Below are 17,026 nucleotides of genomic sequence, written 5' to 3' on the forward strand. Positions count from 1 at the left end.
ACCCTGCCCCGCGTGCGCATCACCAGGAAGTGACGTGGGCACGCCGGGCACGTTGGGGGCGGGGCCACGGCCATACAAGGGAAAACTCTATGGTTTTCCCTTGTATGGCCGTGGCCCCGGCCCCAACGTGCCTGTCGTGCCTACGTCACTTCTGCCGGGAGTCCCCCGCTCCCGGCCAGCATTAGACTTGGCAACCCTAGTAGAACTCCTGTTGCCTGCTGACCTTCTGAGAATCACAAATTGGTATTCGACATACATACATGAGGAAGATTTGAATCCAGTAGCGCCTTAAAGCCCAACAAGATTTTCAGGACGGACGAAAGGAAATACTTTATTACACAGAGAGCGATTAAAATGTGGAATTCGCTGCTGGGATGGTAGTGATGTCTACAGGAATCAATAGCTTTAAAATGGGGTTAGTTAGATTCATGGGGTTTAAAATGGGGTTAGTTATATTCATTCTCGTCTATCAGGGGCTACTAGCCATGGTGACTGAGGAGAACCTCCACAGTCAGAGGCACTAAAATTTTGAATCCCAGAGCCAGGAGGTAACATTGGGGGAGGCCTCGACCTCTGTGCCCTGTTGCTGGCCCTCCAGAGGAACTGGTTGGCCACTGCGTGAGACAGGATGCTGGACTAGATGGACCTACTGGTCTGACCCAGCAGTTCTCTTCATATGTTGTTTTTTCTTATAAAAGGGAATTAGAGTCATGGAAGATAAGTCTACCAGTGGCTACTAGCTGTGGTGACTGAGGGGAACCTCCACATTCAGACGCACTAATCCTCTGAATCCCAGTTCCAGAAGGCCACCTCAGGGGAAGGCCTCGGCGCCCTGTTGCTGGCCCTCCAGAGGAACTGGTTGGCCACTGTGTGAGACAGGAGGCTGGACTAGATGGACCACTGGTCTGTTCCATCGGGTTTTCTTCTTATGTTCTTATGTACACACTTACAAGAGTCAAAGCTGTCTTTGTCAGATGCCTGACAAAGGGAACCTTAATTCTCAAAAGCTTCTAGCCTGGAAATATCGTTGGTCTCTTAAGGTGCTGCTGGACTCAAAATACCTACACCACATAGAAAATGTGGGCAAACTAAAGTAGAGGAAAGAGGCTTCGAGACTGTGTGTACTGCAGGCTCAGAGGAAGAAAACACTTGTGGGTGGGGAGAGCAGAAAATTGCTTATCATGACAGAAACTTCAAAATCCCTCCAGAACTAGGAAGAACAGAAGATGTGCCATCTCTTCCACTGAGTAGAGCTTCTGCCCTTACCTGCCCATATCGGCTAATATCAAGTGTGTCCTTCTCCCAATTCCTCCATGAGCCAAAATCTGAAAGGAAGCACTTTTTTTGGACACTACACCACCGCTGTAGCCAGGAATTTTTCACAGGGGAGTGCCGGGAGGCACCAATTAAATCCCCTTTTGTATAACTGAGGAAGGGGAATGGCCTCCCTGCCGGCCACTTTTCCTCTCCCTGCCCACTTCTGTTCCCTGCGACTGCCCTGCCCCTCTTCTCCACATGGCTGGCGCTCCTGCTTTCCCCTCCTGGACTGCCACCCAGCTCCTTCCCCCCATAGTCGCCCTGTCCCGCCCTCCTGCCAAGCCAGCTCAGGTCACATGGTGGAGGGCCTGGGTGCTCCCCTTCACGCCTGGAGCAGTTCCAGCCCCTGCTGCTGCGACACGCTCAAGGCAGAGGAGCGCCCAGTAGAGGAGGGGGGCAGAAGCCTGCGGGGCCACACTTCTTTGGCGGCCGTCCTTGCCCAAGCTGTGGGGACAGCAAAGTCCCCTGGCTGGAAGGACCCTGCCGGGCAGCCGGCTACAAGTGCAACGGGCAGGAAGCATGGGGGTGCTGCAAATTTGATAGGGGGCGCTGCCCCCCAGTGCCCCACTGCTGGCTATGGGCCCGTACTACACCAGCCCCATGGGTGGAACATCCCCATATTCTCTCTTTCCGCTGCAAAGGCAGGACTGTCAGAGGGTTGCCAACTCTAGGCTGGGAAATTCCTGGAAATTCGGGAGTGCGGCCCGGGTTGGGGAGCCATTTTCTCCAGGGAAACTGATCTCTGTCGCCCGGAGAGCAGTTGTAATTCTGGGAGAGCCGCAGGCCCCACCTGGAGGTTCACAACCCTACTTTCGCCCGGAAGGCAGACCTCTTCATTTACCTGAGCCTTGAGTTTTGACAGCCTTCAGCTTGGAATTCTTTTCCTGGTCTGAGGTCAGCATGTTTAACTGCACCTGCTTCTCAGTCGTAGACTGGCCTTGGTTTTGGGGTGAAATCGATTCAAGGTCATCCTGTTTTTAAAAAAGATGTTGTTGTTGTCAGACCTGCTCTGGCACCCCCTGTAGTGCATAAACAGAACTGCAGCCTGTCCTTTGGCATATTTAGTTGTCTCTTTTCTAAGTAGGCAGAAGGATAATTCTCTTGAGAGGACAGATTCCTCTGCTAAGCTGAGAGTATGCTGGGAAAGGGTAGCAATATCTTGTCGAAGGCTTTAATGCTCTACATCTTACAACTGCACTACAGATAAGATTAGAATTTCAACAGCCCATCCATATGCAAAAGAACCTCCTAAGCAAAGCTCCCCCATTAACATGTCACAGCCTGGGAAACTCCTACAACATAATGACTCAGCCCTACCCCACCTTCCTGAGTAGATATAAATTACCTGCCTACCATTTGTCTTCTCACATTGACACAGAGATGTTCTGAGTTATGCTGTTGTGTTCGGGTTTGTGCTGAAGCATTCTAGTTCCTCCGTTATGATTGGCTGCCTAATAAAGACCTTCTAGTGGTCCCGCAGCCAGACAGTGTACCCAATCAGGAGGCTCCGTTTAGGTCCAATCAGAACTCACGGAAGTAGCAACATTGTATATAGTTCAGTACTGGAATGGTATAAGTTTGGGTGCCGCTCTTATCAGAGCAGATCAGAGCCGAGCAATGTTATGAATAAAAGCCTCGTTACTGATCGTCTCCTGCCTGTCAATACTTAAAACAGAGAGTACTCCATCTTTCTGTGTTATACCTCTGAGGATGCCAGTCACAGCTGCTGGCGAAACATCAGGTACTACAATGCCAAGACCACGGCCATACAGCCCGGAAAATCTACAACAACTGATGTAACAATATAGCTGGGAGGGTTGTGGTTGTGACTCGTTGTGGCTTGTGGAAGGGTGAAAAGGTATCTGAAGAAGTGAGCCGTGACTCATGAAATCCACAAATGCTGTTAGTCTTGAAGGTGCTCCTGGACTCTCTCTCTTTCCTACTGCTACAGACAGACTAACCCTTCTCGCTTCTTTGATAGCCGCCTTTCCCATTGAGTGTCAAGGCTGAGCCCAAAATACCTTGACAAGACCAGTTCCAGGTTTTGGGGGGCTCTGGGCAGACAGTGCCCTTCTGCCCCCCCCCCCACCAGGCCCCTCATGTCCTCCTTTCTATCCTCACGTCTGCAAGCCCCCCCACCTGCCTGTGTGACCTTTGTTGGAAGTTCCAGATGCGATGCCCCCTGTGTCTCAGACCTCCAGACTGCGTGACAAGAGAGACTAGATAGCTAGATGGGCACACTGACCTTTCTTCCTGTCTCTGCTCTTCTGCCACTGTTGTCTTTGAAATGCAGATTGCCTTCTCAGGGACCATTTCCCCTTCCTTCTTCTCTCTCACTCACATGAAGAGTCTCACTCTCTACCTGCATGCACCAAGACAGAGACATGTGGTCCTCTCTTGGCACCATGAGGCAGATGGGCCTCTCCCCATCTGCCTCCATCCTTTAGCTAGTAAGTTAGTACTCTATCCTGTCCCTACTCTTTCCTATCCAAAGTGTAATTCTCAAATAAAGAGAGGAGTATTTCTCCTCTAAACTTGCAACGTGGCTCTGTGTAGATCTGTAAGCTGAGTAGCCTGGTAGAGTGACGCTGCTGCGTTTGTAGCTTTATTTAAGCCCTCTGCTAACTAGCGGTGACTGAACTAACCACACCGGTTAACCTCAATATCCTTCTCCTGCCTGCACCCCTGCCATTGCCCCGAAGAGGGCAACCACTGCATACCACCTACATCCCCTTCCTCAATGCCACTGGGGGTGGTTGGGAGCACGGGTGCAGACAGGTGGCAGGTGAGGTTTATGGGTGGGGGTCAGCACCAATGGGCCCCACCAGAAGTCCCTGGCAACTGCCCCACCTCAGGGTACGCTGACGCCGTCCCTGTACCTTGATATCCTTGAAGCTCAGCGGTCCATCGAAGTGGGGGCTTGAACACATATCAGAATCCTCTACAAATTCGGTACCCGACTTCCTCGGCCTACGTTGAAACAGCAGGGGGATCAAAATAAATAACCGCCAAATGACAGTCATAGACAGGATGCTAGACTCTCTGGGTAGATAATCTGAAGTGGGTATATCAGATTCTCCCAGCCTCTCTGACCAGTCCACGAGATCTTTTCCCACTTCTCCTCCTCCATTCATTAGTTCCACCTCTATTGTTCATCGTGGCATCCCGCCATGTTCTGTCCCTGGTTCTCTGTATTTTCCTGTGACACCATTTAATCCTCCCCGTTCTCCCAAGCAGTGAGATTTCTATGGTGCCTTCTAATAAAGCCAGTTTAGAAGAAGAAGAAGAGATTAGATTTATACCCCGCCCTTCACTACCCAAAGGAGTCTCAGAGCGGCTTACAAACTCCTTTCCCTTCCCCTCCCCATAACAGACACCCTGTGAGGTAGGTGGGGCTGAGAGAGCTCTGACAGAAACTGGTCTTTTCCGAGAACTGTGCGAGGGCATCCAGCCAGGTGCAAGTGGAGGAGTGGGGAATCAAACCTGGTGCTCCCAGATTAGAGTCCACGCACTTAACCACTACACCAAACTGGCTCTCCACTGAAAATAGGGTAGCCAGGTACACCCTGGTGGGGGGGTAGGATTGCCAGATCCAGGTTGGGAAACTCCTGGAGATTTAGGGATGGAGTCTGGGGAGGACTGAGGGACCTCACAGGGGTACAATGTCACAAAGCCCACCCTCCACAGCATCAGTTTTCTCAAGGGGAACTAATCTCTGACATCTGGAGGTGTCATTTCAGGGGGGGGGTCCTCCAGGCCCCATCTGGAGGCTGGCATCCTTAATTATATAGCATGAGCAGGTAGGGGACTCAGAAACATGCACACATGACAGCAGTGCAAATGTACAAGTTGAGCAGCTGTTATTCATGCTGGTCCAGAGGGCCCGGTAGTTTGGTGTAGTGGTTAAGAGCGCGGGCTCTAATCTGGGAGAACCGGGTTTGATTCCCCACTCCTCCACATGCAGCTGCTGGTGTGACCTTGGGTCAGTCACAAGTTCTCTCAGAGCTATTCTCTTAAGGGCAGTTCTCGAGAGAGCTCTCTCAGCCCCACCTACCTAGGGTGTCTGGTGTGGGGAGGGGAAGGGAAAAGAGATTGTAAGCCGCTCTGAGACTCCCTCAGGTAGTGGGTATGAATCCAATCTCTTCTTCTACCTCTGTCATGAATAGCCCGGGTAGTCTTTAGCAAACGGTGGCATTTTAGCCTCACTCCCAACCCTCCCCAACCTATTTGTAAGACAGGAATAAATATTCATCACACTTTTATCCCACCCTTCCTCCAAGGATCGTGGAGACCCATAGGGTTGCCAGGAGATGAGGGGGGGTAGGGTTGCCAGATCCAAGTTGGAAAACTCCTGGAGATTGGGGGATGGAGCCTGGGCAGGACAGGGACTTTAGTGAGGTCAAGTGCCACAGAGTCCACCCTCCAAAGCATCCTTTTTCTCCAGGACAACTGATCAGCCGCCTGTTCGCAGGACGCAGGGCTTCTTTTTGTAGCAGGAACTCCTTTGCATATTAGGCCACACACCCCTAATGTAGCCAATCCTCCAAGAGCTTACAGAGCTCTTCTTAAAGGAGCTACTGTAAGCTGTTGGAGGATTGGCTATGTAATGTATCGGAATCCTCACTTGAATCGGCCCATTTACATTCAATGTTAAGCTTCAAGCCAGACCAGGGCTCCTCTGAGCGAACTTCCTATTGGTCGCTTCGTAACAGCGACCAATCAGAACGATACCATTCCCTAGGAGGGAAAGACTCCCATTGGCCTTTATCCTAGCAATCTCATTGGTTGTTAAATGTAAATAGGCGTGGCTACATTAGCCCGGTTATGTTTAAAAGGAGCATAAGCTCCCACTGTTTTCTGTTCTGGTTTCTTACTGAGTTGAGTGCTTGTTCGTTACTTCCAATAAAGCTGAATCACTTGCTGAATCACTCTAAGAGTCCTTTGTTAGTACGATCTAACAATTGGCGACGAGGATGGGATGTTAGAGCAGGTAGGCAGCCCTGCGGACATCCACACTTCGGACTCGGAAGAAAGCGGGCAGAGCACAGCAGCCGATCCGGCGGAGGCGCCACCAGCTCCGGTGCCCAAGTCTCCCCCGATGGCTGGAAGCCAGAAGTTCGAGTGCTTCGAACCCTCCTCAGAAGACTGGGACTCCTACCTATCCAGGTTCACTGTACGAGTCCTTTGTTAGCGCGATCTAACAATTGGCGACGAGGATGGGATGTTAGAGCAGGTAGGCAGCCCTGCGGACATCCACACTTCGGACTCGGAAGAAAGCGGGCAGAGCACAGCAGCCGATCCGGCGGAGGCGCCACCAGCTCCGGTGCCCAAGTCTCCCCCGATGGCTGGAAGCCAGAAGTTCGAGTGCTTCGAACCCTCCTCAGAAGACTGGGACTCCTACCTGTCCAGGTTCGAGTTCCATCTGGAGACCCACGACATCACCGATGAGGCGAAGAAACGAGCATGCCTCCTGAGTTCCTGCGGGAAGGGGACCTTCGACATAGCCAGGTCGTTGGTGGCCCCAACTGATATAAAGACTGTCACCTACGCTGACATCACGGAGAAGCTTAAGGCTCACTATTCTCCACAACCGTCGGAGATCGCCTGCCGGCACGCTTTTTACAAGCGGAACCAGGCCGGAGGCGAGACCATCGCAGATTTCGTGGCGGCCCTTCGCAAAGCCGCACGGCCATGTAATTTCCACAACGTGGAGGAAGCCCTCAGAGACCGTCTCGTCTGCGGTCTCAAAGATGAAAGGCTGCAACAGAGGCTGTTCGCCCGCACCACCCTGACCTGGGCAGTGGCCTACGAAGAGGCCGTGGCCGCGGAAGCAGCGGAGAAGTCCACGAAGGAGGTCCGCCAGCGGGTGGCAGAGCCCAGTATACACGCTCAACGAGACAGCGAGGGCGAAGACGCGGATGATGACGTCAACGCGGTTCGAGGCAAGCGGACCCCAGCGAAGACTACCAACGTCAAGCCTTGCTCCGGTTGTGGCGGGAAGCACCAGCGCGGCTCCTGTTGGGCTCGTGATGTCGACTGCAGAGCGTGTGGGCGGCGTGGTCATCTGGCCAGAGTCTGCAGATCAGCGAAGAAGGATCCCTCAACTAACAACCGGTCAGCGCAGAGGGGCACTCCAGTCAGCACCCAAGGCAAGACCCGTTCCTCAGCATCGGAAGCAAGCTGCCAGTTGACGGCGACCTTGTCGAGCGCATCGGCCGTAAATCGCACCAGCAGCCAGGGCAAGATCACCGTGACTCCACTCCTCGACGGCCGACCCTGTACAATGGAGGTGGACTCAGGATCGTCCGTGACGGTGATTTCTGCCGCGTCCTGGCGCCAGTTGTTCCCGAACCGAAGCCGGCGGCGGCTCCAGCCTGCGGGAACCAGAGTGTCCGACTTCCAGGGCAACCGAATTCCCTTGGCCGGACGGGACTCTGTTACTGTTGAGTATAAGGGGAAATGTGTTAAACTGTCATTCCTGATTGCAGAGGGAGACCGGGTTAACCTGCTAGGGTTAGATTGGTTTGAGCCATTGGGCATCGGTATTTCTGGGATTAACAGGATGTCTGAAAATAAATGGGGCATGCTGTACGACCTGTTCCCTGATGTATTTGCCGAAGGGTTGGGAAGGTACAAGGGCCCCCCGGTTGCGTTTGACTTAGATCCGTCAGTCAAACCTATTAGGTTGAAGTATCGGAAAGTACCTGTGTCTCTCAAACATAAGGTGGAAAAAGAGATTGACAAACTAGTTGAGCAAGGGGTTTTAGAGCCAGTACCATACAGCAAATGGGAGACCCCGATCGTAACCCCTGTCAAATCAGATGGGTCCATACGACTATGCGCCGATTACAAATGTACGATTAACAAGGCGCTGCAGCAACATTCGTACCCGGTCCCGGTAATAAGCCACATTTTGGCTTCCCTGGGGGGTGGCAAGATTTTCGCCAAATTTGACCTGGCCCAGGCATACCAGCAGTTGCCTGTCACCCCGGAGGCTGCCGAGGCCCAAACAATTGTAACCCACCAAGGGGCTTTTAAAGTGAACAGGCTGCAATTCGGGGTCAACGTAGCACCTGGGATTTTTCAGGGCCTCATGGAACGTCTACTAAGGGGGGTACCTGGCACAGTGCCCTATTTTGACGACGTGCTGATTGCGGGCGGGTCTGAACAGGAACTACTGGACCGGGTTAAAGAGGTCCTCAGGCGTTTTCAAAATGCCGGCCTCAGAGTTAAGCGCTCAAAATGCACGCTCGGGGTGGAAAGTGTGGACTTCCTGGGGTTTCGCATTGACGCAGAGGGAGTCCACCCCACGGATGAGAAGGTATCTGCAATCCAAAACGCCCCCAGGCCGGTGAGTAAGAAGGAGCTCCAATCCTTTTTAGGACTCCTGAATTTTTATCATGCGTTTTTACCGCATAAGGCATCAGTGGCGGCCCCTTTGCACGCGCTTTTGCACAAGGAGGCAAAATGGAAGTGGGGGCAGGCCGAGGAAAAGGCTTTTGTGGGAGTCAAGGAGCTGCTGACATCTAATGCCGTACTCACGCATTATGATGAACACAAGCTCCTGGTGTTAGCTGCTGACGCTTCACCGTTTGGAGTAGGCGCAGTTTTAAGCCATCTGATGCCTGATGGGAGCGAAGCGCCTATCGCTTTTTATTCTAGATCACTATCTGCGGCAGAGCGGAACTATGCCCAGATAGACAAGGAGGGTCTGGCGTTGGTAGCGGCTGTCAAAAAGTTCCATGATTTTATTTTTGGCAGACGATTTTTGCTGGTCACTGACCACAAGCCGCTACTGGGGATTTTTGCGCCCGATAAGCAATTGCCAAACATCATGTCCCCACGCATGCTTAGATGGGCGATATTTTTGCAGGCTTATGATTTTGACTTAGAGCACCGGCCTGGGAAAGCGATTGGGCATGCGGATGCCCTCAGCCGGTGCCCGGTGCCGGACATTGGCGCAGACCCTGCCCCCGCCTGTGAGGTCTTGGCAATTGAGGAGCTTCCTCGACCCCCGGTATCATCCAGGGACATTGCAGCACACACGGCCAAGGATAGCGTGCTGTCCCGAGTATTAAACTGGGTTTGGAGGGGGTGGCCGGTTGGAAGCGTTGAACCGGAGTTCGGCCCTTACAAAAGCCGTCAAAATGAACTATCCATTTCTAAGGGCTGTGTATTATGGGGGAACAGGGTGGTGGTTCCTGACAAACTCAGGACGAGAGTGTTAGAGTCGCTGCACGAGGGTCACCCCGGTATGGTACACACCAAAGCGTTGGCCAGAGGGTATGTCTGGTGGCCGGGGCTGGACAAAGAGATCGAAGAATGGGTACGAGGGTGTCCCAAATGCCAGCAAGTCAGACCCGATCCCCCACAAGCTACACCCCAAGGCTGGGAGTCATCTGGTAAACCCTGGGCCAGATTGCATATAGATTTTGCTGGCCCTCTCCAAGGGCAAATGTTCCTAATTGTGGTGGACGCTATGTCCAAATGGCTGGAGGTCGTGCATATGAAATCGACCACATCACTTGCTGTGATCCATGCGCTCCGCCGACTTTTTGCCACCCACGGGTTGCCTGACGTCATCGTCAGTGACAACGGGCCTCAATTTGTGTCTGAGGAATTTAGGCTCTTCCTCACGAGTAATGGCATACGCCAAATGACTTCGGCCCCTTTCCATCCGGCATCTAATGGCCAAGCCGAACGGATGGTCAGGACGGCCAAAGAGGCCCTGGGTAAAATGGACGAAGGGGACTGGAGCCAGAGGCTGGGCTCCTTTCTTTTGCTGCAGCACACCACCCCCTGTAGTGCTACAGGCCGTAGTCCGGCCGAATTGTTAATGGGGCGGAGACTCACGACCCGTTTGAACCGAATGCACCCAGACCTCACTGAAGAGCAATCCGAGCGTACCACGGCGCAACCGAAGGTGCGCATGTTTGAAAAAGGGGACAAGGTTTTCGCACGGAATTATGCAAACGGGCACTTGTGGCTTCCTGGGGTTATATCCGACTCTGTGGGTACTCGAATGTATGTGGTGCAGTTAGCTGACGGTCGAATATGGCGGCGCCACATAGATCAGTTAAGGAGACGTTGGGCTAGGGACAGCGCTGACTCTCCGACGGCTGAATCCCCTGATGTCGAGTGGACACCCCCAGAGCAGGCGGTGAGTACCGAAAGGCCCGGTACTGTCCCCGAGTCAGGGCAGAACCCTGTGTGCGGGGCTGAAATCCCAGTCGAGTCTGTGCCTGATCCAGGCTGTAGTGAACCCCACTCTGACCCACAACCTTGTCTGCCCGTGGTGCCTGCACCGCTCCGCAGGTCCCAGCGTTCGCGGCAAATGCCGACTTATCTGAAGGACTATGAGTGTAAATACTGTTGGAATAACTGATGTACAAAGGTTGATTGCATGTTTGTAAATAATAAAACAATTGGGATGATGGCTTAACTTAGGGGGGAGGAATTGTAATGTATTGAAATGATTACATGAATCACCTCATAGGACTCCCATGTTAAGCTTCGAGCCAGACCAGGGCTCCTCTGAGCGAACTTCCTATTGGTCGCTTCGTAACAGCGACCAATCAGAACGATACCATTCCCTAGGAGGGAAAGACTCCCATTGGTTTTTATCCTAGCAATCTCATTGGTTGTTAAATGTAAATAGGCGTGGCTACATTAGCCCGGTTATGTTTAAAAGGAGCATAAGCTCCCACTGTTTTCTGTTCTGGTTTCTTACTGAGTTGAGTGCTTGTTCGTTACTTCCAATAAAGCTGAATCACTTGCTGAATCACTCTAAGAGTCCTTTGTTAGTACGATCTAACAGGCTACATTGGGGGGGTGTCGCTTAATATGCAAAGGAGTTCCTGCTACAAAAAGAGCCCTGCGCCGGGTATAAATATAATAAATAAATAAATAAATATCTGGAGATAACTTGTAACTTCAGGGGATCTGACCTGGACGCTGGCCTCCTCAGGGACACACAGGAGGCTCTCTTCTCCTCTCTTTTTACCTTTGCAAATACTCACTGAAGTAAGTTAGGCTGAGAAAGAGTGACTGGCCCGAGGGCACCCACGGAGCACCAGAACGGAGAACTGGACGTGGATCTTCCCAGCAGGTCTGGCCTGATGCCCTAACCCCTACAGCACACCCTAGGACTGCCAATTCTTGGAAAGCACACACATGGCAAGGGGGCAGAGCTCCCCCAGCAGAGGAGCAGAGGAAGGCTGCCTCGTCCTCTCTGCCCTGCGGCTGGCCCTTCAGAGGAACTGGTTGGCCACTGTGTGAAGAAAGGATGCTGGACTAGATGGACCCTCGCTGGGAGGAGGAGAAGCTGAGCTGTGGGAGGAGAAAGGGAAGGCAGGGGGGGGAAGTCCAGCCAGCGGCAGCAACAGAGGTTTCATGAATCCCACCTGCCATTTTCCCCACTTGTTTCCCTCATGAGCTGTGGCTAGGAATTGGAAGGGCGTCCTCCAAGGAATACCAGGGCTATGACGCAGAGGTAGGCAACGGCAAACCACCTCTGAATCATCTCTTGCCTAAAAAGAAACCAAGTTTAGCTTGCCATCTAGCGGTGCATGATGCTAAAGAGCTAGAACTTCCGGCTGCCAGACAATCTTAGGATCTCCTGGCTATACTACACACAATGTCATGCAATAATTAATTAATTCCTAATGAGCTCAAGTGGTTAAGACGCTGAACTGTAGACTGGAAGGTCAGGAGTTCAGCAGTTTGAGACCCGAGTGCTGCATGGCGAAGTGAGCTCCCATCTCTGGCCCCAGCACCTGCCAACCTAGCGATTTGAAAGCAAAAAATTGCAAGTTGATACATAGGTAGTGCTTTGGTGGGAAGGTAACAGTGTTCCGTGCGCCTCAGCGTCTAGTCATGCCGGCCACATGACCACGGAAATGTCTATGGACAGCGCTGACTGAGCCAGTTTGGTGTAGTGGTTGAGTGTGTGGACTCTAATCTGGGAGAACCGGGTTTGATTCCCCACTCCTCCACTTGCACCTGCTGATGTGACCTTGGGTCAGTCACAAGCTCTGGCACAGCTGTCCTTGGAAAAGAGCAGTTTGTGTCAGAGTTCTCTCAGTCCCACCCACCTCACAGGGTGTCTGTTGTGGGGAGGGGAAGGGAAAGGAGTTTGTAAGCCGCTCTGAGACTCCCAAGTGAAGGGCGGGGTATAAATCCAATCTCTTCTTCTCTTCTTCTTCTTCTTCGGCTTGGAAACGGAGATGAGCACTGCATCCCTAGAGTCAGATTCGACTGGCTTTCGAGCAAGGGAAACCTTTACCTTTACCTAATGAGCAGAACAACTAGAACCACTTATAGCACACTCAGCAATGTTCCCTCTAAGCAGTGGAGTCTTGTGAGCAAAAATCCTACTTTGTGAGCTCCTGGCATTAAAGTTGTGAGGGAGCGATTTGGCTGCTGCATAAATTTGTTTGTTCTGGAGCCATCCTTCCTGAACCAAGACAAAAATGTGTGAGCCGGAGGCTAAAAAACCATGAGCTAGCTCACACCAACTCAGCTTAGAGGGAACACTGGCACACTGACCTATGTAATACTGGTGTATTATGTATTTTGTGCCAGTGAAAAACTGGCTGCTTGGCAACACAGCACTACACTGGCTCTCTCAGGATAATGATAATAATCCCGAACTACCTTGCAAGAATGTTGTAAGGATTCCCAAGGCAATGTACGTGATATGCTTTGAGCACTCTGAAGTGCTATTACTTCTGTGCCCTGACCTGGATGTCCCAGTCTAGCCTCGTCTAGTCAGATCTCAGAAGCTAAGCAGGGTTGGCCCCAATGTTCCCTCTAAGCTGTGGAGTCTTGTGAGAAAAAATTCTACCTGGTGAGCTCCTGGCATTAAAGTTGTGAGCGAGCCGTTTGGCTGCTGCATCAATTAGTTTGCTCTGGAGCCCTCCTTCCTGAGCGAAGACAAAAATGTGTGAGCCAGAGGCTAAAAAACTGTGAACTAGCTCACACTAACTCAGCTTAGAGGGAACACTGGTTGGCCCTGGTCAGTATTTGGATGGGACCACCAAGCTGCCCTCTGACCATTGTTCCCTCTAAGCTGAGTTAATGTGAGCGAGCTCACAGTTTTTTAGCCTCCAGCTCACGGATTTTTGCCTTAGCTCAGGAAGGGATGGCTTGCAAACTAATTTATGCAGCGGCCAAATTGCTCGCTCACAACTTTGACGCCAGTAGCTCACAAAGTAGAATTTTTGCACACAAGCTTCCACAGCTTAGAGGGAGCATTGCCTCTGACCCCTCATCTCTCTCTGTCTTCTCTCTCTCTACACATGGCCTTCCATGGAGACTCATGTCTCTGCAGGTCTCTCCTGTATAGACAATATACCGTCATCCTCCCCACACACGTGAACCCAGACAAGCTGGCCATTCGTGACAGGGAAAGGACTCTTTCGATTAGGGTTCTTTCTCTTCTTTCGACTGCAACCTGAACGTGAACGGCATCTACTTGAATAAATGTAAGTTTACCTTTTCTGTAATATATTTCTTGGGAGATTTATATACTGCACTCGGTTATTTATTTATTTATTTTATTCAATTTATACCCTGCCTCAGGGACACACAGGAGGCTCTCTTCTCCTCTCTTTTTACCTTTGCAAATACTCACTGAAGTAAGTTAGGCTGAGAAAGAGTGACTGGCCAGGGGGCATCCACAGAGCACCAGAATGGAGAACTGGATGTGGATCTGCCCAGGTCTGGCCTGATGTCCTAACCCCTACAGCACATCCTAGGACTGCCAATTCTTGGAAAGCACAAACATGGCAAGGGGGCAGAGCTCCCCCAGCAGAGGAGCAGAGGAAGGCCGCCTGGGACTCTATGCCCTCTTGTTGGCCCTTCAGAGGAACTAGTTGGCCACTGTGTGAAGAAAGGATGCTGGACTAGATGGACCCTCACTGGTCTGACCCAGCAGGGCTCTCGGGTGAGTCTAGACGTTGCTCTCCACCATTACTTTTGTATTCTTATCTGTAGGGCCCGGCAAGGCCTATGAGCCCATTGTAAGGAAGACCGCCCCCTCTGTCTTTCTACATACTCACTTCAGTCCGATCGCATCTTCGCCCACGGGTTCTCTCCGGCACCGCCGTTTCTTGCCCTGCCGTGGAGCAAATCCAGGTGGGAGCCACAGCAAACCCTGTTCCCGCCGTTGGGGCCGGCGGACCCTCCACACCCCCAGAAAGATGCCCAGCACGACGGCCACCACTCCGGCCACCACAGAGTAAACAAGAGGCCCGGGGAAATGGGAAGCTGAGGCCTGAGGGTCTGAAGGCAGGAAGAAGAGAGTGTGAACTGTGGCCCCTGTCCTCGCCCATTGTTATTATACATACAGAAGCCTACAAGTCCCAGGGTCCTCTAGGGCGTTCAGCCAGTTCAAGAGCATGATTGGTGGGCAGGAGGAAAATAATATAAGAAGGCTTGGTGATACTGCTGGGGGATGCGCTTGTGGGAAGTTGTCAGTGAAGGACCTGAGGGAAACTTGGATGGGTTCTTTACTAGAGCTGGGGGAAAGGTCACAAAATTTAAAATGGGGCTGATTGCCCTGACCCAGATAGCCCAGACCAGCCCGATCTCGTCAGATCTCAGAAGTTATCCAGGACCAACCCTGGCTAGTATTTCAAAGGGAGACCTCCAAGGAATAGCAGGGCTGTGACGGAGAGGCAGGCAATAGCAAGCCACCTCTCTGAAATGCCCAAGCCCCACTAGGGGCTGCCAGAAGTCAGCTATGACTTCCAGCCATATACACATACACACAAAATTACTCAACACCTCCCCCCAAAAGTGGCTGATTCCTTTTCCAAATTAAAATTCTAAAATTGTCATTGTTATTCCCCCCACCCACATATATATATATTTAATCTCATCTTGAATCCATGGAACATGATTCTAGAAAAACCTGAATGTTTGGGCTTGTGGAGGAACATCAAGGTGCTAATGCTTAATGTCAAGCTACTTTCAGAATGTCACACCCTTTCTAACAGCCCTGAATGCAGCACAGATTTTATCAGCTCCCAAGGTGGGGGGGAGATCCATCCACGGACATTCCCTTGAGCTTTTAGCAGAAGCTGGAGCTGCAGAATTCAGCAAGTGACACTTCTCAGGGCATGGAGAGAGATCGGCGTGTTTATATCCGCAGCAGACCGAGTAGCTGTTAAAAGCACAAGAGCGGAGGCTGGCAAGAAAGCTGGCAGCCCAAATCCAAAACACCTGTCCTTAATACAGGAGGTGTAACAAACAACACTGTGACGTGCTTTTGAGAGAGTAAAAGGGATCAGAACAACTAATCCCATTCAACCACGGTGCTTTCTTACAATATAAAGGGGTTTTTTAAATTACAACATCAAGTATTAGATACATAATAATGCAATTAGTTACAATTCTTGCAATATAAAGTTGAATATGTCCTGGATGGATATGGGGTTCCCAGGTCCCTCCTGGCCACCGGCAGTGGGATTGGGGGGGGTAGGGTTGCCAGCTCCAGGTTGGGAAATTCCTGGAGATTTGGGGGTGGAGCTTGGGGGGGGGGACAGGGACCTTGATGGGGCACAGTGCCACAGAGTCTACCCTCCATTGCAGCCATTTTCTCCAGGGGAACAGATCTCTGCAGTGTGGAGATGAGGTGTAATTCCGGGGGGTCCCCTGGCCCCATCTGGAGGCTGGCATCCCCAGGAATAAGATATATCCCCATTCCTTTAGGACTGACTGAAATGTCATCATTTATTTATTTATTTTATTAGATCCCCACCAAATTTGTCCCTACTACAGAAGTCTCTTTCTCCATGCCAGCGAAACCAAAAATGGATCCTTGTCAATAATCCACCTTACCCCAGATTCAGGGGAAAAAACCCTCCTTATTCTACTTAAGGCTACCAGATCCCCTGTTTTCAAAACCCCAAGTCTCATGGGGTGGGGGCCTGGTGGTATCATACTTGTCGTGAGAAAATGTGTGGCTGCACATGTCTGTAAATGCGGTTTTACCCGTGCCACCCACACTCTCCTTGGTTCGCGTGTCCCCTGAGTGTTGCCTCCTTACCAAAGGCGAATGGTGCAAGTTTGGAAACCACTAAAGGCTGGCAGAGACACTCAAGCAAGGGTCTCTTCTTCCAATAAAACTTATCTTTATTAAAGGAAAAACATTCAAAGGTTTATCTGGCAAGGTGGCCATCAAGACGCTATGCCAACTTGCCAACACAGTAGACTCCTATTTCTTAAATATTGATAGTGAATACACAGAATAAACATGCAAGCAAAGTTCTATCCCACCCAAAGCATGCAGAAAATGAAAGGCCTTCTGGGCTGACTCCCAAAATCTCCGGAGAGTGAAAACCTCTCCTGATCCTTCAAGAGCCAGCGAAGGTCTGTTGAGGCTGACCAGCATTTATACCAAATGATCAAAGAGGTCCCTCAGTAATTAAATTACAGTTGTAAATTAACATTTTGAAGTTTTACAGGAGATTGCTTCCTTGCGTCTCACACAACAAAAGTTACATTTTATGTACAGGATCAGCACAGTCTAATTGTTTTTTTCCTGGTGTTCCCAAAACTGTACTTTGATGTTATCTCTGAGATGGAAGTGGGGTGTGTGAATCTCTGTATCTCAGGAATTAGTTTGCCTTCCGGATTGAAGTCTGTCACTGCCCAAATGGCCTTTCCCGCCAGCTGCAGTTTATTGCCTAGGAAATTGTGGGTC

General features: G+C 51.3%; 1 protein-coding gene across 1 annotated transcript in view; it reads right to left on the reverse strand.

Moving 5' to 3' along the window:
- NOTCH4 (notch 4) overlaps positions 1-17,026 on the reverse strand; it is a gene marked incomplete at its 5' end in the record, with an annotated part of 50,174 nt that overhangs the window by 10,227 nt on the left and 22,921 nt on the right. Inside the window, 4 exons of the mRNA XM_015407816.1 lie at positions 2,159-2,288; positions 4,197-4,287; positions 14,379-14,601; positions 16,315-16,364. Of these exons, the coding sequence (XP_015263302.1) occupies positions 2,159-2,288; positions 4,197-4,287; positions 14,379-14,601; positions 16,315-16,364 (494 nt within the window). The remainder of the gene's footprint in view (positions 1-2,158; positions 2,289-4,196; positions 4,288-14,378; positions 14,602-16,314; positions 16,365-17,026) is intronic.

The sequence above is a fragment of the Gekko japonicus genome, unplaced genomic scaffold, assembly GCF_001447785.1.
Source record: "Gekko japonicus isolate JY-2015 unplaced genomic scaffold, Gekko_japonicus_V1.1 scaffold3014, whole genome shotgun sequence".
Classification (NCBI taxonomy): domain Eukaryota; kingdom Metazoa; phylum Chordata; class Lepidosauria; order Squamata; family Gekkonidae; genus Gekko; species Gekko japonicus.